Genomic DNA, 24126 nt, shown 5'->3' on the forward strand with positions numbered 1-24126 from the left:
TATCCATTGCCTTAAGCAGCAGTGTAATAAAAGCGCAAACATTTCATTGACGGTTATGTGTTCATCATTCCATGAGTTGAACAAAATAATTATTGTTCAGTGTTAAAGCAGTATCTTTAGCCGAAACTCTTGCAGTATCTTTCTGAGTGGTGCGTCCAATAATGTTTGCTCTAATAAGCATATGAAGACTGTTTGACTGATTCTCCTATTCATGTCCAGTGCAGAAGGCAGCTCAATTACTCACCCGTTACCACATTGTCAGTCTTTAGTGACCATTGTCAAACTCCTGCTCTTCCTTTCTAAAGTTTTGACCATGTGCATTGACATTTTCTTGCATGCTTCTCTTGGTCAAGTTGCCTTCATGACACAGAGAACGTTTTCACAAACCTGTACCTTGCTTACATGATTTGTGGTGAAGATTCACTTTTGCCACTGGCAAAAGGTCCAGTAGGAAATTATTGAGGTTATTGCAGAGTTTTCCTGTAACTATTTGCAATTTTTTAAAGCAGTGACTGCCAGATCAACTTCCCAAATAATAGGTTTTCTTTGAGGTAAACACAGTGTGAAAAAAGGTAAAGGTACCCCTGCCCGTACGGGCCAGTCTTGACAGACTCTAGGGTTGTGCGCCCATCACCAAATCATGTTGCTAATAACTGGCTCATTTTGGATGTGATGCGAAAGAACCTTGGGCTCATGCATGTTCCCCTTCTCTTTCCTCAGGCGGGGCCAGGATGAGGAGATTGAAAGCGTTCACTTCTATTTTTACATTACTATGCTTAGCCTTAGCTATAGTTTAGGGAAACAAGCTGATTTCAAACCATGGTTTATTATTTTGACTTGTTTCCTTAAACTATAATTATGATTAAGTGCAATTTTGGGTTCAGATGTAACAAACTGAGTTAAAAATGAAAGTGTCCTCCTTGTGACTACATTAGAGGAGGAGAGCAGAAAGGGAAGTTCACAAGCGCTGGTTCTGAAAAGGGAAAGGGAATGATCATAGTTCCCAGCCAAGAAAAGGCAGTTGAGGACGCTGGGCAGGTCCATTGATGGATATAGTCTAAGAATAGGGGATATGGACTGGGAAAGTGTGTGGCCTAGGAAGAGCCCCAAAAGCCTTATAGAGTGGCCTAGAGGACTGTATTTTGTTCCCAAGGTTCCCCACCCCTGACTTAGCTTAAGTACAGAGGCTGTGGACATGATTATGTTTCTTCCTATATCATTTTCAACCAGTATTGGAAAATAGCTTTTGCCTTGGAGAATTTAGGAGTCCATCTTCAAATTGCAGTTTTTGTAATTACTGCCAGAATCCCTTTGAACAGCTCATAGCATCTGCACTTTGGCAATATTCATGCCAAGTGTGGTGTAATGGTTAAAATGTTGGACTGTGACCTGGGAGACCAGAGTTCGAATCCCCATTCAGCCATGAAGCTCACTGGGTGACCTTGGCCAGTCACCATTTCTCAGCATAACCTACCTCACTGGGTTGCTGCGAGGACGAAATGGGGAAGAGAACACCACTTTGAGCTCCTGGGGAGAAAGAGGTGATATATAAATGCAATAAACACAAACGCAGAGATAAATGTTTGTGGAAGTAATGTGCTAATTATATTATGCATTTCAAATTATCAGGGATCATCCTCATGTTATGTTTCTGATGTGGTTCTCAGAACTTAATATACCAAACCCTGGCGCAGTTCACAGATTATCAAGTAGTGGATGTGCACAGCTAAAATTATTATTTTGGGGGATCTGAACACAGTATTCAAAAGTATTGTTGTTGGAGCTTCCTATCACCAATCTTGTGATTTCTGTTCTGCGTTTCACACATTGAACAGATTATCTTGAAAAGAAGCAGGCCTGATAGCTGCGGTTATTCTTTACGCTGATCATATAAGTTCGGAGTGGATTCAGAATGAAAATTCAGAAGGACTGGGATTCCAAAGCTGAATCCACTAAAACACTAATTTGTAGTATTCACAACTTCCATATGGTGTTTCTAAAGCCCTGCAAAATGCATGCATTTGTATATCTTAAGGCTGGGTGGAAAAGGTGTTAGATCCCCTTCTGTCTCCCTTCTCCGATTTTCATTGTAAAGAAATGATGGTGTCATTGGATAAATTATTCATTTTTCTTGCTGTAGCACCCAGAGCCCAACTAATTAGATACTGCACAAATATGACTCACACAAGAGTGGTTTTGAGTCTTGCTATGTTTGCCAACCACAGGGTATAATGGAATCTCTGACTATAACAGCTCTAGAATCAGGTGTGTGCTCACTTTCTAGAGACTCTTTTTGCTCTGGATGTCCGTGGTGTAGCTCAGCAAATATTTCTGTCGAGGCATATTTCTTTGGAAGCAGGTTGAGCTACCATGTCTAGAAATCCGCCTTATTTTTTTCTTAATTGTGTGATCAGAAAACTTAAATCCGGCACTTGGAGATCAGCATTAAGCAGATTTGTAAACAGTAGAACTACAATGCTACTCTCTAGTATGGGATAAGAGGCAGTAGATTGATTGTTACAACTTTTGCTTTTGGTTTATCAGGAATATTTACCTAAAATTGTTTGCTTCTGTCCTGCATGCAGTTATTGTTTTGGTTTCAGAGGAACCTGAGTAACTGCACAGCATCATAGCCAATGTGGTATTAGGGGCTGAATAATGGCTTTTATCTCAATACTTTTTGATTTTAACAATTATAAAATCTTATTGTAATAGATTTCATCCCAATATTCTAATCATACGTTGGATAAACATTAGTTGCACATTATTTTGGTACAATTTACCCTAACCCAATGCAGAGATAATATGATTCAATTTCACATTTCCGTCTAGTTCTAAATGCTTGTTATTCAAGGTTATCTAGGTACCTGGGGAAAACAGACTGATAAACAGATTCAGGCTAATCAGGATTTTATCACTTAGGGCCAAACTAGACATTATGATAGGCATGCTTTATTTATTTATTTTAAAACGCATGGTGAACATTGGCCACTAATTATTTTTTATAAAAATCAGTTGCATAGAGCAAGAAGGAGGGAGTTTGCCCCTTTTCTCCTGCAACGTTTTCCCACAGGAAGCAGCCCCCTCAGCTGCTGTTTAGCTCTCAAAGTGCTATTTTTGATAATATAGGTCATAGTTAAGCGCAAGAAGCTATGAGGTGGGATTTTGTGTGTGTGTGTGTGTGTGTGTGAGAGAGAGAGAGAGAGAGAGAGAGACAGACAGGCAGACAGACAGACAGACAGACAGACAAAGAGTGAGAGAGAGAAAAATGGCGCTAAGAGGAAAGGCTTCACCCTTCCTGCGCACCATGATTCTGATCTGGATTGTGGGAAAATTTAAGCAGTCAGCATACTTGTTAATGGCTGTGCTTAACATAGCATTCAATTTTACCCTCAGCATCTCCCAGTCCTTGCTTTATAGGTTCTTCATCGCTTTAAGCAAAAATATTAAAACAATCCTTACTTCGGTCTCTGGCTCCAATTACAAAGTTGTTCTGATTATATCTGTATTCCTGCTGGTCTACAGTTCATGTAGGCCGCTTCCCGATGGGAATGGATGGATCTATTCAAGTCTGTCCCATTCCTCTTTCTGCATGAGGATAGGACTGAGGTCTTCTTGTTCCATTATATGTGGATTTCCAACAGAAAATCCTTTAAAATCCACAGGCACAAAACTTTTTTTTTTATAGTACTTGTGAGGCATTTTGAATGCTGTATCTGTTCCTGTTAAATATTTGTTTGCCTTTGAAACTTTAAAAAATTCATAATACAGCTGCTCATAGCCTGGAGTGATTAGCACGCCTCCAGGAGTGATGGGACTTGATGCTATTCTGTGGCACTCCATGGGAACTATATGGAAAAGATATGGCTGCTCACATGTGAACAGTAAAGTGTTTATTAAGTGTTCATTCCGATTGGTTTGCAAAGAGGTTATATGGTACCATATCAAGCAGTTGTTATTCCAAACACTGAAGTTCATTTTCTTGTCATTTTTCTTAATGCAGAGGCCCATTTATGTTTATTGTGTAAGAGCCAAATGCACATTAATAGCACAGCCTCTTAAGTTTTCTTAACTTCAGTGGGACTTACTCCAAGATCAGTGGGTACAGCATTGCAACCTAAAGCTTTGGAGTCCCTTTATGAAGCCATTGGGAGAAGTCCTTAGGAATATTGGAGCATGACGCCATCAGTCAGCTAATGACACACAACTCTGTTTCTCAATATTATCTGAACCAGGAGAGGCTGTGCAAGCACTGGACTGGTGCTATAATGCTGTAGTGGACTGGATGTGGTCTAATAAACTGAATTTGAACCCTGGGAAGACTGAGGCTCTGTTGGCAAGTGGTTCTTGTGTCCAGCAATCTTGCCAGTTGCCTATTCTGGACAGGGTTGTACTCCCTCTAAAGAAGGAGTTATGTAGCTTTGTGGTAACTCCTGGATACATTTAGGTGGCCTCCATGACTAGAAGTGCCTTTTACCAGATTTACCGCTGTGGACATACCTGAATTGGGATCACTTTGCCGCTGTTGTCTGTGCTCTGGTAATCTTGTGACTACATTAATGCAATGCACTCTATGTGAAGCTGCCTTTGGGCCTGGTTCAGAAGCTCCAATGGCTAGATTGCTGATTGGGGCAGACAGCTGATAGCATGTGATACCTCTGCTGAAACATCTGCAGTGGTTATCCATATGCTACCAGGTCAGGTTCAACCTTCTTGTATTGCCATACAAAGCCTTGAACAACTTGGACACAGGATACCTCAAGAATCGCCTGAGTCCTTATATCCCAGCTTGTTCACTGAGATCATCTGGAGGAGTGCTGATAGTCTCTCATGTTACAGAGGCCTGGTCTAGACTGTAAGTTAAGCATATAGTGTTGTAGGTTCCATGCTGTGCGACATTCTTTCAGGAGAGATTTGGCAGCCATCCTCCCTTCCGACTCATCTTGAAGACCTTTTTATGCTGACAGGCCTTTGTAGCTGTTTAATAATTTTTTGATTAGCCACTTCAGTGATTTATCTGTATTGTTTTTAAGGTTGTCTTATATTTTAATGTAGTACACCACCCAGGTATTTTATGATATAGCAGCATAGAAATACTTCTATAAGCATGCTTGCATACATACAGTTCTCAAGGAACTGAAAAGTGGAATGGTGCAACCACATTTGGAGTACAGGCAACTCCCCATTTGCGTGTGAATGCATGCACACCCTGTGCCGGGAACCCAGAAATTGGGAGCACCCCAGATAGGACATCTTTGGGCTCTGGGGAGGGTCTCCTCACAAACCAGAGGTGCAGTAGGGCCTTTTGAGGCTGATCAGCCTTCCTGCCCGACAGCTGACATGTGGGCTAGTGCAGCAGTCACCACTGCTTCCCCATGCGTCAGCTGAGCAAGCCCTGTTGCCCCCTCCCACTCCCCAGTGAAGTGAAGGACTTGAGGCAGGAGTTGGTAATGCAGGTGAGCTGTGCATAAGCAAGCTGCCAGCTAGCTCTGCCGAGGCTCTTTTTATTAGCACAATATGCAAAACCAGTCAGATAAATTTTGGTCTGTGCCCTTTATACATCTTGTGGGGTGGTACAAAGTTATTTTGGCACCTGTTTCCACTGCGTCACTTTCCCCTTGAACAATGTATGATGACGGAGACAAAGGTCACAGACAGGGCACGGCAGACCACTGAGAAAGCCAAGGGTTAGATAGAGGGCATGATGTGCAGACAGCTGTGGCTTGTCTGCGGGTGGAAGTGTGCTCCACACCCGAAGGTCATGTGTTCACTCAGATTCTTCTATTCCGGGCATGCCTTTTTTAAAAAAAGACAAGTGCCATGCTCCAAAATATGTTCTGATAATTTGGGAATTGGCATAAATTATAAATATTTAGAGGTATTTAAAATACTATCATATTTTAGAGACTCTCAGTTTAAGAATGGCAAATAAAATGGTTTCTAATTCTCGACAGAAGTGTAATGATAACAAGATTCCTCAATGTTTACTGTGATGTTATACAGATACTAAAAGTAAAAAAAGAGCTATGTTGGTCCATGAGAAAAATTCAAAAACCACGATAGAGCTATACCATTATTAAGCCAATCAAAATAAATCAAGACAGTATGCAAGCTTTTGTGTACTTCAGAATTCTTCATCAGGCTAGTTGGTACACAAAGCAAGGTGTGGGAAGGGAAAATCTTGGCTGATGGCAATGCCATGAGTCTATATCTGGTGGGAGTCTTGAGACAGAATTTGAGAGGAGGTAGCAGGCATTCAAATGAGGCCATTGAGGTGCTATGAAGGTATCAGGTTGCTTCAAGGCCTATTGGGAACCAGAAGCATAGCAGTGGTGGACACCCCATCCCTAGGAACCGAAAAACTGGCTCTTCCCCAAGCCAATCTTCATCCTTAGGTGAAACACAAGTTAAAGAGATCTTGTTTCCATCCTCTGGATACTTTTTTGGGGGGTGAGGAAGGTTTAAAGAGGAAGGAATTCTAGTTCTGGTTTTTTATTCTTGGCAGATGAAGGTTTCATGACATTGTCTCCTTTCCATTACAACAAATGCTCTTAAATGGGAAACAGCAATTTGCCTTTAAATAGGTCACCAATTAATTAATTAATACCTGCACTTTATAATTGGCTAAAATTGATTTCCTGTGGCCTCCACAAAGCCTTTGACTGTGTGATTGTTGATGCCAATGCATGTTCAGCTACTGAGGAGGGAGCGCTAAGAAATGAAATGTTGCCAAACTTGGCACTTCCGTCACTGAGGCCTATGGGCAGGAGGCCTTGTGTTGTGCTGACAAAAAGCAGGAGACAGAGGCATTGGCAGGGAACATTGCTGGAAAGCTCAGTGAAAAGGTCCAGGAGATGGAGAACCCAAGGGGCGAAGAGAACAAGAAGGAAAGGCGGAAGGAAAAGAGATGAACTAGCAGAGTGCCAAGCAGCATAGGTCTCCGAGGATTGGAAGTGGTGGTCTTCATACAAGATGTCTCCCTTTTTATATCCGGGTCTGCTCCTTGATGATACTCCAAACCTACTTGGCATGATATTTCTAAGTCAACTGTTTCGGTCATCATTCCTCTTTGGTGACACCTCTCTTGTCTGTACTAGTGGCGCAGATGAGGAAGTGAACAGATGCAGGCTTATATATGGAACATTATCATCTAAAGAGAGTTTACTTTAACTTGACATTTCCCAGTTCAGTGGCATGTCAGGTTGAAGTGAATTCAGACTGAGAACAGGAGAATAACTGGATTCCCCCCCCACCCCCGAATATTTTTAATCAGTATGGTCTTTGGGCTGCTTGAGTACTCTAGAGCATCGTATTCTAGATTAGTAAAATTATTCCTTTTCCCTCAACAAAGGATGTTGTTTCAGTTTTGTGCCTTGGAGCTTATGCCATTCATCTAAGAACAAACAGAAATTCAATAAAATACATATTTCGTTGTTGCAAGGGCAGTGTCCAGCATTTGTTTGATAACGTAATTAAATTGTGGACCATTTCTAACAACTGTTTCTAAATTTAAACCATTTCTAACGAGCAAAGTGGTAACTGATTGATCTGATAGCTTTGTTGTTGACGCATAAGGGTAAGATTCCCAGTTGCCTGCACTATATACAGATATGCATTTCTTTCTCTGATTTCCTGAACTGTACATATGACTCCTAGAACATCCAGATGTGTCCAGGACATAGCCAAAAGGCATTATCCAGTAGACATCTTCCTTGTATACAGATATCTATATAATATTTTTTCATTAGCAGAGAATGAACACTTCAGTCCATCTTTGCAGCAAGAGTGGCAGCAATTCTTTACAAATCTGTCAACTTGGTCTGTCTACCAGCCAAGGCACGCCTTAAGTGCAAGTTTAATGGCTTTTTATTCTTCGTAGAACAATGGCCTGTCATAGAAATATTGTCAGTGCTATGCAAAATCAGCTTTAAGATGCATAGTAATACTTTCTAAATATATCATCATTTTTACATTGTGTAATGAATATTTTAAACCAACTGCACAGTAGGCATTTAGAAAGCTTCTGGACAGCATGTTATTTTCATTCATTTAAAAATCTGAATAACACCTGTAATTAAGGGAGAAAACTGAGCCCTGCAAGCTAGGTAGGTTTCCATCTATTGATCTGTGTAAACCTGGCTTACACTGTCAGGGGAGAAACAGTCAACTGCTGAGCTGCTTTGTCACTGACATAAGCTGAGAGGATTTTTCCTCCCTATACTGTTTATACACCAGTCTATAGACCTGCTGGCTGGTTGAATTTTAAAGAGTGCGGAGGTTTAAAGACTTGTCCCCTGAGGGATGATCCTGCCAGTTGGGAAGCGAGCTGAGGCTGTGCTTTGCAGACGTTTGTGTGTGTGTCTTTGTATACGCATGCGCCCCAATTGAGGATAGGGGGAGGGATGGAAAACAGCAGTGGGAAAGTCTTGTAGTTCATCTGCCTCGTACAATATTGCAGAGGAGACTGATACGTTTATCTATATCTATCTATCTATCTATCTATCATCTATCTATCTATCATCTATCTATCTTCTTTCTCTGTGTGCTCATTTTGGATTGAGGAGCGGAAATATCACAGGAATGTAATGAATTTTTGCAAATACAGATCCCCAGCAATGCCATCATCTGTGCTTACTAATCAGTGTTGTTAAGAAATGAGGGCTAAGTATAGTTTCAGGTGCTCTGTTAACAGGAATCTATATTTAGCACTGTGAAAGGCCAGCATATAAAAAACATACCCTACAGAACACAGAAATGCTGATTTCTCTACTGTGATAGTCCAAATAATCTGAGTAATTATTCAACACTGATTGTTGTTGTTGTTTTTAAAGGACCTGGGCATTAATTTGTGTATCTGTATTTAGAGATGAGCGTGCAAACCCAGAGTTGTCTGTGACTGGACCTAACGGTCAGGGTACCTTTACCTTTTCATTTAGATAGTTTCCTACCCATGTTGACCTGGTCCTAGGAGTGTCTTTAAAGTTTTCAGATGTCCTCATTGTATTCCTAGCTTCCATCCCCACTTGGACCACATATTACATGGGAATGCCTATTGCCAAGCTGTCTCAAAATACTGCCTTCCATTCATGTCAGAAGACACTTGAGCAGGCAGTATGACAATCACTGATTTGTCATGTATGTGAAGTTGCTATCTGAAATAAGGTGCATCTGTTCTGATGTGTAATTCTCTAACCTAGCTACTCCTTTCCTTAAAAAAAGCCTTTTGCCCACAAGTTTCTTATCTCCAGATGTACTAAGGCCTAAATAAATTTTATTTAGCACTTGCTCATATTCATCCTTCCTATGTGTGCTTTTCCCTTTCTCTCTCTCAAAATTTAGATTGTAAATTCCTAATGGCAGAATCCAGTTTCATTGTTTTGTTACTCTGCACAACACAGTGCACACTGCCGGCATTGCTACACTGTACTACTAATGTTCTGTGTGATTTTCATTTTCAGCTGGCAACCCTACTGATGTTGTCTATTTGGGATAATAGTTTCCATTATTACTCTACTAATTTTTCCAGGCATCGTGTAGTTTTTTATACCAACATTATTTCTATATTAACACACATTACTTGCTGCAAAACAACATCTTAAATAGAAAAGCGAAAAACAAGTTTACAATTCTTGTAGGATTATGGAGACATTAGGTTTATTTTCTTTTAAAATTAAGAATGAATTGCGCTTGTGACCTTGTGCTGCTGCCGCTGCCCTAAAGGGTTAACTGTACAATTTATGCTTTGTACCCAGCGAAGAGTTCCAGCTTTTTAAAGCATTAGCTTATGAAACGCATATAGAGTTGTTTAGCTCTCAGTAAATTCAGTTTGCTGCCAACTTGGTTCCCCTTTCTCTGCTTGCATTTTAATTGAAACAACATTTGTATTTTTGAGCCAGGATCTGTCAGAAGTCCCTGTGGCTAGTCTGTAGTACAAGTAGCAGCAGACGTGGCCTACCCATATGGTACGGTGCTTCTTGTAAAATCCATATGGCCTTGTTGAAGGGAATCCCAGCGGGGATGTGAAGGGTGTTAATACCCTTCAGGCCAGGCCTTTTCCTCCTGGGGTTTCCATGGCATTGTCTTTGCAATCTGCCAAAGCACAAACTTAATTCCTTTTTAATAATCAATTATTTCAGTCCAGGAACGTGTGCTATAGTTATATTCTCCCCGAAGCCAAAATATTGTTTATTTATTTATTATCTTAAAAACCCAAACAGTATTACAAGTAATTTTAAAGCACCTAACATTCTTTCTTCTGCATTTACAGGAAGTACTCCAGAGTGTACCCAAATTCTGCTTTCCTTTTGACATTGCAAGGTATGTCTGTCTTTGCTTCTTTTAATAACCAAAATGAATACCACTTGTACACAAATCTATTTGTCCTGGAAAGTATGGTTTATTTATTTTGGGGAGACTAAAGTGATGTGTAGCAGCAATGTTTCAGAGAAATTAAGAAGCAAAGTGCTTTTCCAACTGCAGTCTTCAGTTTATAGTCTTGTCAGTGTCTTAGATTTTCAAATGTGCCTTTAGGCTTTTAATGGAAAAATGTATACTTTTGCTTTTAATATATTGTTTATCAGAATAGACTTCTTATAACAACATGTGGTCTTTCAGTTTGCGCCAATTGAACTGGAAATGCATTGGTATAAAAGAGATAACAATATGCTTTCTTGATAAAGGTGGCATTGTAGCCTAGTTCAATACTTGGATATAATATTGTGTTCTGAGTAGGTATTAGAGAATCTTCAGGATAATTTCTTTCCTGCTTAAGCAGTGTTGAACTGGAGTTGTATAAACATACAACTCATCTGGGCTGTTGTGCCATGTCTATTCATTTCAGTGGCAGTGGTGCAGAAGAACTTATCGGAAAGTGTCTTGAAAATGTGCAAGCCCAGATGTGCTCTGAGAGTTAGTTTTAAGAATATTGTATGGTTATAAATTTCTAATAGCCTTACATTTGCTTAAAATATCCACTGTAGGACTGCAACATTAATCACTTGGCTAGAATAATTGATCACAAAGTTTCCTCACTTTATAGATTTTATAAAAAACATGAATTATTTTGAATACAGGTAGTTACAAAAACCAGATGTGGCAGGTGCTATATTAGAAGTGTCATTGCTCCTTTACTATCATGCCTCTTCTATAATAGTGCCTGCTGTGATGTGTGCTTACTTATTTAAAAACAAAGTGTCCCCCCCCCCCTTAAAAACTGTTGTTTTTTTCACATGGAAATCTGGAAATCTCTGTAATTATGGTTGATTAAATTTCATGTGATTAGTAGGCTATGATTTCTTTAATCAGGTAAGAGCCTTCCTGTATAGTATCAATCAATGGGCAAAATTCTCCACAATTCTTTAATCCAATTGAAAGAAACTCTTCTATTTCTTTCTGATGGTGAATGCCCCTAACCCACACATTGAGCTTCAGTGCCAAGCAGAAATTTTAATCAGAATCGTTCATATTTAAACCCAACATTCTCTCAACTGCAGTACAGTGTTCTGCCACACATATTGTAGCCCAAATTGAATTTTGGGTGGATTCACAGGTCTTATCCCCCACCCCCAGTGCAAGCAGCCGGCATAACTTATTTTGGATAGATTTGCATATTTGGTTACCTTGAGAATGATTCCAGATGTGTATAGATACGAGATTTGGAAGGTTTCCAGACATATAGTGTTTTGTGACTTCAACATACTGGACTGATGCGGGCTTAAAATCTAGATAGTTTAACTGTGCTTAAACTACATGTCCTGGCTCCCACCCAAAACATGCAGACAGAGGCTCTCACTTGTAAGAGGAAAGAAAGAAATCTTTAGTCAGGCAAGTAATGGCCCAGGCTTGGCAGCAGATACAAACAGGTAATTGAAGCCAGGGTCGGAAGTGGTTTGGAAACTCATAAGCAACAGGGAAATGGTTAGAGATAGCCTTGGTTAAGGTTGGTGCAGAAAGGCTGTCAAGGGAAGGGCTAGAAAAAGTTGAGTGTGAGAAGAGAGGAAGAGTAGCGAGGGCAGGCCCAGTTCTGTGATCCTCTTCTGATCTGTGGTTAAGTGTCTGGAAGATACACCTATATTGGCCCATTCATATATAAACTCTGACTGAAGTTGATTGACAGTATCAAACTATGCTTTAAAAACAGGTAAATCAAGATTCAAGAAATGGAAGAACTGGAATGTTCAGAAAACTAGGGCCGAGTGAGAACACAACAAAAAATCCACACATTTCAATATCCTACCTAGAATGATAGTGGCACGTTAAAACCCTATTCTGTTTTCTTGAGGCATCAGCTTTCATAGAGTACAGTCCACTTCATTAGATGAGCTACCTGAATTGAGGATGCCATCATGCATCTGATGAAGCATGTTCTAGATCATGAGAGCAGATGCCACAAAATAAGCCAGTTAGTGTTTGAGGTGATACAAGACTCTGGCACAGCCTGGATGTAATGGGAAACCATGGTTTCCTGTTATTTGACAAAGCTTCAGAGAGCCCCAGGCTCGTGTGCTCCCCCTCTCCTCTCCTCCTCTTTCATACATTTGTGGAAGAGATCAGAAGCTCTCACTTCTGATTTAAAACAAACCACAGATCTCCATGATGTCCATATTTGGAGAATTGAGTAGCTGCGGCTTTTGAGAATGAGCCAGGATCAAACTGTGATTTCAGATTCTGGCTTGTTGTAAAAGGATAGTTTAAACAAACCACATTAAAAATAATGTAATGTTTGCCTGCATGCCATTGAATCTAAAACTGGTAACGAAGGTAAAGCAAATGAAAATTAGGGACATTAAAAGCACATGCGGCTCTCTTGCTGCCATCCAGTGGTTAGGATTTCGGTAAATAGCATGATTATACGAAGTAATAAATTAAAGAAGCTGAGAACAGCTCGATCGTAGGGATTTGTGTGAGAATAAATGCATAGCAACATTTTAGAGACATGTAGCATATGTATTATTATAGATATAGACAGTATCTTTGTTGATGTGTGATTTTCATTAGCACACATTTTATTTTACACTTTTTTTATGCTACCAAACTACTGCATCATTTTCTATTACAATCCAAGAAGAACTGAATATTCTAAATTGTACATCATGCATATATGATGTACTGTAGTGTTACATCCATAAAAATGCAATACCTCAACAGGCAATTTACCTAAATTCCTATTTGAACTAAATGGAATTTTTCACTGAATAGCGGAAGATGCATTAACTGCAATATGGAATAGAATTTCAGCTTGTAGAATAGAAAGTTGTGTTTTCTCAAAAGACATGGAAAGGTGGTTAAAGATATAATTTTTTTGTTTAAATAGATAAATGAAATTAGGTGAAGTGTCCTATATCATTGAATTCATATATTTTATTTTATTAAGAGTTAATTACATGGAGTTACACCACATTATTCACCTAACATAGCATTCAAGGACAGAAGAGACTATAAAAATGCTGTTATATAGTGATTTTTAGGAATATGAATCCACTGTTTCATCTCCAATGAATTACTACTTGCACATGCAGTGAACTGAAGTGGGTTTGAATAACAATTTTAGCTTATTTGAGAATATGGAATCATCAAGGTTTTCAGAGCCTCCCTGAGAGCTAGGAACTTGGAGCTGAAGGTTTTTTTCTTCTAATAAACAAAAGACCAAATAGTCATCCCTTCATATAAAAGTATTTTAAGGTCTTTGTTGCTTTTACTTAACTTACAATACATTTTGTTTGCATGCTGCTCAGTTAAGCAAATCAATATAACACAGCAGTTCTTAAACAGTTTTTTTTCTATGAACCATTTGAAAATTGTGGAAGTTTGAGATTACTTAATTTCTTTTTAATTTCAAAGCATGCATGCATATAACATACAGTGGTGCCTCGCAAGACGAAAAGAATCCGTTCCGCGAGTCTCTTCGTCTTGCGGTTTTTTTCGTCTTGCGAAGCAAGCCCATTAGCGGCTTAGCGGCTTAGCGGGCTTAGCGGATCAGGTGATAAGTGGCTTAGCGGATCAGCTGATAAGCGGCTTAGCGGCTTGGGAAAAGGGGGGGGGGAGGAAAAAAACCCGCAGGAACTCGCAAGACATTTTCGTCTTGCGAAGCAAGCCCATAGCAAATTCGTTTTGCGAAGCACCTCCAAAACAGAAAACCCTTTCGTCTAGCGGGTTTTCCGTCTTGCAAGGCATTTGTCTTGCGGGGCACCACTGTATTTTAATAACCATAGCTTTGCCTTTCTAATGCAATGAATATGTCTAATTTATGAGGAAAGTTTTTTGAAGTCTATTTCCATCATCTGCAAAAAAATTAATCAAGTTCAGGACCAAGAATGGATATTCTCCATTGTTTTATCAACTTTTCCATATAAGTTTTATGGTATGTGCTTATTTTGTGTACTTCTCTTTATGAAGTGGATCGTGACAATACAGTTAAGCGTCCCAATATTCTGGAGTAGTATTTCCATGTTGGTGGGTTAAAAATAATTGCTACTATTAGCAATTTTCAGACTATGTTCTATTGACAGCTACGGTTGACAAGCACTGTTTCGTATGGTTCATATCTCCATCATCATCATCATCATCATCATTTATTATTTATACCCTGCCTATACCTCCAGCCACTCTGGGTGGCTTCCAACAAAATATTTAAAATACATTAAAACATCAAATTAAAAGCTTCCCTAAACAGGGCTGCCTTCAGATGTCTTCTAAGAGTCAGATAGTTGTTTATTTCCCTGACATCTGATGTAAAGGCATTCTATAGGGTAGGTGCCACAACCAAAAAGGCTCTCTGCCTGGTTCCCTGTAACCTCACTTCTTGCAGTGAGGGAACCGCCAGAAGGCCCTTGGAGCTGGACCTCAGTGTCTAGGCTGAACAATGGGGGTGGAGACGCTCCTTCAGGTATACAGGACCGAGGCTGTTTAGGGCTTTAAAGGTCAGCACCAACACTTTGAATTGTGCCCGGAAACGTACTGGGAGCCAATGTAGGTCTTTCAAGACCAGTGTTATGTGGTCTTGGCAGCCATTCCCAGTCACTAGTCTAGCTGCCGCATTCTGAATTAGTTGTAGTTTCTGGATCACCTTCAAAGGTAGCCCCACGTAGAGCGCATTGCAGTACATGTCCATAACCTGTTCATATAATGTTGCAGCTTTTTGGATAGTATTCTAAGCTTTCAATCTAGGCAGGGCTTTGCTACATTTTCGTTCTAACCCGTTGAAATTTGGAGCCTGACCTAGGGAAGGTAGATCCAGAAGTAAAAGTTAAAAGGATGCTCAATTCAAGGATGGAGGTGCATTTCTAGTAAATGTTTGAAGTATTAACAAAGTGAAAAAAATTGTATGGAACTATTTTTGTTCTGTTTGCTCTTCATAACATTGTTAGTTTGTGGGGTGGGTGGGTCAGTCTTCCAATTCTTTGAGTCTTTTCCCCAGTAAGGATTAAAATCTAGACCCAAACTAGACAATTGGCCTTAGCTGACCACTTAAGCACCATACTTAGCATAACCAAAGAAATTGCTCTGTGCCATAGGGCAAATGGGTGGGCCTTTCCTCTTCCCCCATGGCTGGTAGATAGAAGTGCAACGGGAATGTAGTTGTATGTGAACGTAAGAGAAAGCAGTCGTAAGAATCTAGATACAGAGACATTGCTTGAGCTGTGCTGAATTCAAACTTGTGATGAATGAAGGAGCAAGATCTTTTGGTGTGTTAATGCTATGAGTCCCTCCATTTATGCTCAGGTTGTATATATGTGTAAATAAAACCATATACCTTAAAAGACACCACAGACTCCACTAACCTTCATTCCATGGAAGCCAAATCCTGGTAAGAGCTGAAACCCCTGGATTCTCTCACCACTGGGATATTGGGGTGGTGTGCAGTAATAATGTTGCTTTTTGACATGCCTTTGTTAATTAATTTTTTGGAGAAAAATGTTTGCCATGCATAACAAACATTGGAGAGATATGTGGCACCTTACTTGTAAAGAAAGATTTAAGGTATGCAAAATACATTTTTCTTTCAGCAGGGAGATCAAAATGTAGCATGAAACCTAAAGCTTCATGTTGTTGCCACATTCCACAGTGTCACTGTACTTTTCTCATCCCTGTATAATGGCACTAAAGAATAAATATAATAATGGAACTGCCTTTTGTGGATCACATGAAGAATCTTATCTAGACAGGATTTCTGCCCCCAACATTAGCAGATTCTCTTAGGGAACCTTACAAGCTTATCCCTATTGTTTCTCATCAGAAACCTGTATTGACGTATATGCTGCATTTTGTACAGGGAGTTTTCATTTAGCACTTATACCTAATAACCTATTTATAGACCTTCTAACCAGAAGCTTAGAAGTATTAAAAAAAATGTTTAAAGTTGTCTAAACTTATGGTTAGTGAGATTCACAATTTAGTTATGAACAGTTAGAATTTTATTTTATGTATCCCAGATCTGTTACCACATACTTTCCTTGGATGATCCCATGTTCAAGAATACCATTATGAAATCTCTTGTTTACTCTCTTCATACAAGTCATACTTTTATGAACTTCTGTCCTGTTCATTTACAAATACTAACTGAACTACTGTTTTACTACACAACTTTAATTCTTATTTTAAAGCCAGCTTGTATGACAGTTTACTAAATATAACATAATAATTTTCAGAGGAATAGCTATATTAGTTTGTTGCAACAAAACAGCAGTCTTGTGGCACCATAAAGGTTAACAGTTTTACAATGGCTTAAGCTTTCATGGACCAGAGTCCACTATTCATTAAATACATGGTGTCTATGGGCTATACATAACTTTTGTGCAAAAACATTCTCTCATATGAATAACTCCCCATTCCTAAATGATTGCACAGAGCCATAAATCTAGAAGAAAGTGCGTTCTTCCTCCAAGGCCAAACAACTTACATTTGATGCTGATGGTGCGAATTTTCATACCTAAAGAGAGAAAATTCTTAATCAGTCCTCAAAGAAAACTTTAAATCACGCCTTGATAATGAACATAACAGTATAAATACTCCCTATCAGTTTTGTTCACTGAAGAGCATGTATATTGATTTTAAAACTTTATTCATATAGTAGAGACATTGAGAGAGTGTAGGTTTGATGTTTATATACATTAAACATTATTTTTGAACAAAGAAGCAAGGAGAGGAGTATGTGCTGGAATATACGTTTGTGGGTCGTTTGGGGTTTTTGCCTTTGGCTCATTCATTCACTACAGCAAGGCAATTCTGATGAACAATTTTGAGTTTGCAGTATTATTATTATATAAATACTTCATTTAACCATTTGTATTTGTGCTCCAGTTCAAGGACTGGTGGCAATGCCAACAGCTTCCAAGAATATTTTTTAAAAAGCTGTTTCCTTTATTAATTTGTTCTCTTTGGAGTGGCCTGCCTCCTATTTATTACAGGTTGTGTTTTCATCTTTGGAGTCAGGAATCCTTACAAATCCTACAAAGGGTGGAACGGCTAGTGTAAGGCCTGCCTCTGTGTCAAGAGTGGGGAAGCTTTTTCAGCCTGTGGGCCACATTGCCACATGTTTAACCTTCTAGGGGCAGCACACCAGTGGTGCGCATGGCCGGAGCCACAAAACCCCTACCCGCACACTCTCAACCTCTACTGTCTTGCAGGATATCTTTGAGAGAAGAAAAAGCTAAGGACAAAATGGTGACACGAGAAAACAATAATATCCCCAAATAACAAAGTATAAGAGTGGGGACAATAAATAACAATGCTTACTTGAAGGAGCATCTCCACCCCCATTGTTCCACCTGGACACTGAGGTCCAGCACCAAGGGCCTTCTGGCGGTTCCCTCGCTGCGAGAAGCCAAGTTACAGGGAACTAGGCAGAGGGCCTTCTTGGTAGTGGCACCTGCCCTGTGGAACGCCCTCCCACCAGATGTCAAAGAGAAAACAACTACCAGACTTTTAGAAGACACCTGAAGGCAGCCCTGTTTAGGGAAGCTTTTCATGTTTGACAGACTATTTTATTTTAATATTTTGTTGGAAGCCTCCCAGAGTGGCTGGGGAAACCCAGCCAGATGGGCAGGGTATAAATTATAAATCATCATTATCGTCATTATTATTATTACTGTCTTTATCATGACATTGGATTAGAACATAAAATGATGAAGGCACACGAGCAGAAATAAAGCACAAAGGACTCTGTTACATCGCTCAGCACTAGGTCACACTGTTACTTTTTAAGTGTCTCTCCTTCAGATCTTTGCAAGTTGTTCCATCTGGTCTTTTAATCATGCACTTATGAAGCATGGAGAGCTGGTGTGGTGTGGTGTGCTGGTTAGAATGTCAGGCTGTGACTGGAAAGTCCCATTTCAGATTCCTACTCAGCCATGAAATTCACTGGCATTGGACCAGTTGCTTTCTCTCAGCCTAGCCTAGCCTAGCCTGGCCCCCAGGGCTGTTCAGATGATAATGGGAGATGGGGATGAGGCAGACCATGTATAGCATTGTGTAGCAACTGGAATATGTGCTGGTATAAGGCAGCTTCCTGGTTCTATGAAGGGCTGTAAAGCAGGTTGCTTTTAGAATTCAGATAATGATAAATAATGATAAAAACTACTGGGGTCAAGCTGGAAATAGAATTCCGTGCTGAACCTTTCCATTTCCTCATGTAGTCTGTGAATCTTAGCTGGCGGGAGCAGCAGGCTATCAGAACTGAGGCAGCCAAGAGCCCAGGGTTCTAGAGGCCAAGCCCTACTGGGATGAGACCAGAATTTCTAAGGAACTGCACTGGCAGAAATTGCAGGAGGTCTGAATAAGTTGGGCAAATCAGACAGAGGTTGGGGACAGGGGAGTGCAGTTCTTTCAAAGGCACCTGGGCAGCCAAATGACCGAAGCCAGAATGAAAGAACATTAATAGCCAAGCCAGGGGGAACTGATGTGGAGCCTGAGCAAGGTGGAGCTATGCTAGAGCCGGGGAGTGTAATAAACATTATTTCCGTCTGCTTTCTTCAGCCTTGAGTTACTCCTGGTAAAAGACCTTCGAAACTGATCACTCGGCACCTGGTTTTGATCCTGGATGCTCCTGATGGGAGCAATATAATTTGGAAAACTGCTATCGTAATAATATCTGAGCACTTTTTAATAAACCTTGAAATGTCAATTTTTAAAACTTTCAAATAAAATAAAGACTGAAGAATTCTTTCTGCTATTCAATCTTTAATGTGGCAGGCCCTGGCAGGGGCAAAATGTGTGTGTGGGGGGGGGGAGAGGGCAGGGGGGTTATAACCCTGGGTGCACAATTTTGAGGGGGCACGGACCAAGTGTACCCATGCAGCGATCTCCGTCCTGCCCTGCCTGCTGCCAGGGTCTCTAGGCCTGGGAGCCTGGCCTGGCCTCGCTACGGCATCCCTGGCCCCCTCACTGAATGGCTGCTCAGCCATTGTGTGTGTGTGGGGGGGGTTGTCCAAGGGCCTCGTCAGCCACCCGGGCTCCTCCTTGCATGGTGGCAGGTAGCACAGCACAGCCCCGCTTGGCTCCGGTGGCGAGGTGAGACTGGGCAGGCAAGGCAAGCTCTGTGAACCCTCCACGCCTCACCCCCACCCAATGGCAAGTTCTGCTCACACTCCACCCCCTCCTGGTGGAACGCTACTGAGCCCTGTTTCCCTTGTTCAGTGTTAGAGCGCATGCTTTGAATGGAAAAGGTCCCGGCTTCAGCCCCTGCTATCACAAGGTGAGGATGGAACAGTCTGAAGTCCTGGTGAAATTCTGCTAGTCGATGCAGATGCTACTTGTGCCATGGAGACATAGGCAAATGAACAAACAATTGCCTTTAGTAGTGAATCTAGGGTGAATCAAGTTGTCAGGGGTCCCTCCCCGCCCGGTGACTTTTTATAAAACTTTATCTTGTTTGATTTATTAGATTAGAATATTTTTTCTCGTTAGTGTCAGTGTACATACGGTAAATGAATTCTAAGCTCATCTTTCTGGGTTAGAACAGCCTAATATATTTCTTGTCCTCCTAGGGTGACCCAGGTTGGACAGCACTTTACCTTTGTGCTTACTGACATTGAAAGCAAACAAAGATTTGGATTTTGCCGGTTAACATCAGGAGGCAAAGTCTGCCTATGCATTCTAAGGTAAGTAGCTATCTACAACAAATTAGTAATTTCCTTATCCTGTCCAACTACTCTCTCTTAGTTAATTATCAATCATTGGCTGAAAATTGTAGATTCCCTGCTTATCTGAAAAACTTTTATGTGTCCTGGCCTGCTACCATCACAATAGCACTTCTTGACAGTTATAAATGGTTTTATTTACTTATTTTTTCCATAAGGTAAGAAGCTTTAATGAGGTGTTTTGAAAATGTACCATATCGGGCCTGGCTTGTCAGGAACTTGTGTAACTTTTTTTTAAAAGGAGAAAAATTCGACGCATGAGTTGCAATTGAAATTGTCCTAGGACAATGACGAGAAGTAGTTCTAGTGCAAATAAGTAGATATACTTCTCTTCCTTCCTGACCGAAAAGAAGTTGCATCATAAGAAAGTGCATATGTGAATTTTTCATCCTAAGCTTAGTCACAAGACTGCATTATACCCTTACTTTGCATCCATCTTGAATCAAAGTAGGCTGGTATTTATTTGCGTTACAGCGTCCTCGCAGCACTGCTGGAAGCAATGCATTTTTGCAAAACTTTCTCAGAAAGGACTGGGTGTTGGGCTGCTTCAGACAGTTATTCATAGGTCTGATTTCGTTCAGCCCTGCCTCTGTCATCCTGGACTTTCTGTGCCAGGGGCAGCCCATCCAAACTCAGCCTGTGTGTGTGTACAATACTATGCATATAAGGCAAAATCCAACCTTTTAAGGATTGTCTGAACTGACCTTTTGCAGTTGTCTCTTGTGGATGGATTACTGTTTTGTGTCCTGTTTTGCCCAGTTCATGCTATGTTGTTTTGCACGTTTGTTAACATTCTGTTCTAGTATTTCACAAATAATCATCATCATCAAGCCTGTATTTTCACAAATGCAAAGAAGTGATATGTTTGCACCTTCTACAGTAAAAGCAGCAGTACTCTTTATTGTGGGGTATTTAGATGGGCTGATGCAGATGTAACACTGGCTCCACATGAGCCCACTGAAATACTAAAACTGGTGCTGGATGAATGTCAAACATATGACCACAACTTGAAGTGATATTCTGGGCTGGTGCAGATGTAATAATGGTTTTTGTTCCTTGCACTTAAGAGATTTGAAACCAGTGTTGAACATGTGTTCTCTTTCTCCCTTTTCCTCCTGTCTTAGGAACATATTCACCCCTCATGCTAAGCAGAATTTGATTTTAAACAGGATCTGAACCCAATAATAAATCACAGTTTCAAATCCTTATTAAATGAGAATCTTGGTTAATATTAGCTGTGACAAAGCTGGCATTCGTCATAACTATACAGGAGGATGCAACTTGCTTCTAAGTGTTAAGCGAGCAGGAAAGGGTTGCTTATGTCCTTCTTGGGGCTATTTCTTTTTTGACCAGTTGCTTTTTCATTGCCACAGCATTTATACTGTTATGTAATCTATGCAATACCCTGAGGCAGCCAGCACTGGAAATGTCCTATCTGACATAGGTAACTGAATCCTGCCTCCATGAACATTGCACTTGTTATCTTCTTGCAAATTAGGCCTGTCTTTCCTCCAGCCCTCAATTTCCATTTCTCTATAAGCCCTCAAGATTGAAATGTGGTTGTTGCCACATAGAAAATTATCAACTACTTATATTTGGAAGAGATGCTGTTTCTTGCATGTGAAATGTGAGCACTGATAGCTGGAGGTCTGCTTAGATTTTCAAATGTATGTGTGAGGTAGCATAAATCTTTTTGGTTTCTTTTAAACCAGAAATGAGGTAGCTGTGGCTCTCTAGATGTTGCTGCCTGCACTATCTGTGGCCATTATGCTGAGTGGGACTGATGGGAGTCGAAGGGCCGCAGTTTCCGTAACCCTGTTTTAAGCTGTTGTTTTCAAATTGCCTCTGTGTGTCCTATGATAGGTATTTAATTCAGGGGTGGCTAATCCTTTTTTTAGGGACGTGGGTGGCTCTGTGGGTTAAACCACAGAGCCTAGGACTTGTCGATCATAAGATTGGTGGTTTGAATCCCTGCGACGGGGTGAGCTCCCGTTGCTCGGTCCTTGCTCCTGCCAACCTAGCAGTTCAAAAGCACGTCAAAGTGCAAGTAGATAAATAGGTACCGCTCTGGCAGGAAGGTAAACGGCGTTTCCGTGCGCTGCTCTGGTTCGCCAGAAGCGGCTTAGTCATGCTGGCCACATGACCCAGAATCTGTATGCTGGCTCCCTTGGCCAATAAAGTGAGATGAGCACCGCAACCCCAGAGTCGGCCACGACTGGACCTAATGGTCAGGGGTCCCTTTACCTTTTTAATCCTTTTTTGATTGAGGGCTACATTAAGGAAGTAATAATAGGGGCTATGACTGGAAAGACCTGCTGTCCTACCCTGACATACCTGCTTCCAAATAACCTCCACTAGGGCACTTCATATGAAAGGGAGGAAGGGAACAAGAAAGGAGGAGACTGTAGCCTACTGTAGTCAAATGTGTCAAAACAGGCAAGTTCTTGAGTCAAAGAAGGCTTGGTAATCAGAGGACAAACCTTGGTTGCTGCTTGAGTCCGAAGAGAGCTAAACCATAAACCGGGGTTTGGATGACACCCTTAGCTAAACCATGGCTTAGCTCAGTGCAACAGCAGAATGACTTGCACGAGCAAAGGGGCTGTGATCTCCTCTCCAGAAGCCCACATGTTTGCCCTTTTGTGCTGAGCCATAGTCTGGCTAGTGTTACATGTGAACGGGACCAGTGAGTTGATGGTTTGAATTGGGTCAGTGTTTCATCTGTACCAGACCATTGAGAGAAGATGTCTAGAATGTTCACAATAAATAGGTAAAATAGCAGAATGCTTACTGTACGAAGAAGAGGGAATGCCTTTCATGGGCCAATTTTTGCCATTCAACAAGAATTGCATACTGAAGCAGTAATGTATTTTTTTGGTTTTTTTATGAGCATGGAACTGCAGGAAGTGACTCATTTGCTAGTACGGTTCAACCATAGCAGAATTAGGAGAACACTTAATGGTAAACAGAAGTGCTATAAACAACAAAACACCACAGGCCAAGGTGATTAAAAATGTTATTACAACTGTGGATTTTCACAGTGAATGTTACCTTGTCATCAGTTTGCTCCAAAATAGATATTAAAACATAAACAGCACGACCACAATAAACTGCTTAATTAAAAGCCAAATGAAAGAAACATTTTGCCTCTTTAAAGGAGAGCCTGGGTGCCTGTAAACGCAGCTGAAAACAAATGTTCAAGCAACCTGCCATGCATATGAGCAGCAAAGGAAATGGAGAAACTGCTTGGAGACTTGAGCTATCAGTGGTCGTACTAAAGGAAGAAGTGACAAAGGAAGATGGCAGGCCAACCAGTGGGAAGAAGGGGACAGACGTACAAAGATGAACTATGAAGTAGAGGACCAGTGATACCCTGGAGAAACCAAGTCAGGGCAGCTAGCCAGAAGTGTAAGGCTGATGTACTAGGAAGCAGCAAAGCATATAGAGTGATCATTATTTCATGGAAATTAGTTTACTGGGGTTATTGTCTATTGTCTAGGTTATAAATAATCACTGCACGTAGTTTTACAAGGGTAGCTTAAAGAAGGCTAAGAATAATACTTTTATTTTTTTATCAAAATCAAATAACATTATTTACACCACCAAATATGTGGTTTCAATTTTATCCTATATCTAGGTTTACCTCTTTAATTATTACTACTGCTACTTAACAGAGAAGTGGCAATTTTATACCACAGCAGGACTGCTGAGAGGGGACATGTACTGGGCCCATCTGAAACAGGGGGCCAAGATTCTGAGCTTCCTTTCCTTTCTTGTTTAAAAAGTGGGATCTCTGGCCCCAATCAGCCTATTTTGTCTGCAGCTTCCTCCCCAACACTCCCTGTTGCTGGAAGTGGTGTTGAAATATTTTTCTCTCACACCTGATTGGCAAACGGTATGAGGTTTCTGCCTTTCCCTCCCCAAGAAATGAATATTCTGTTAGGTATTTTACATATCCTGTTACAATTTGGGTTGGATAAGGCATTGGACAGGC

General features: G+C 40.7%; 1 protein-coding gene across 3 annotated transcripts in view; it reads left to right on the forward strand.

Annotated features, from left to right (window-relative positions):
- DENND1B (DENN domain containing 1B) overlaps nucleotides 1-24126 on the forward strand; it is a 168586-nt gene that overhangs the window by 49318 nt on the left and 95142 nt on the right. For all 3 annotated transcript variants that reach the window (XM_083445296.1, XM_083445295.1, XM_083445294.1), the window contains exons 5-6: nucleotides 10268-10317; nucleotides 19983-20096. In XM_083445296.1, coding sequence (XP_083301422.1) covers nucleotides 10268-10317; nucleotides 19983-20096 — 164 coding nt within the window. The remainder of the gene's footprint in view (nucleotides 1-10267; nucleotides 10318-19982; nucleotides 20097-24126) is intronic.

Source organism: Podarcis tiliguerta (assembly GCF_965153285.1).
Source record: "Podarcis tiliguerta genome assembly, chromosome: 6".
Taxonomy (NCBI): domain Eukaryota; kingdom Metazoa; phylum Chordata; class Lepidosauria; order Squamata; family Lacertidae; genus Podarcis; species Podarcis tiliguerta.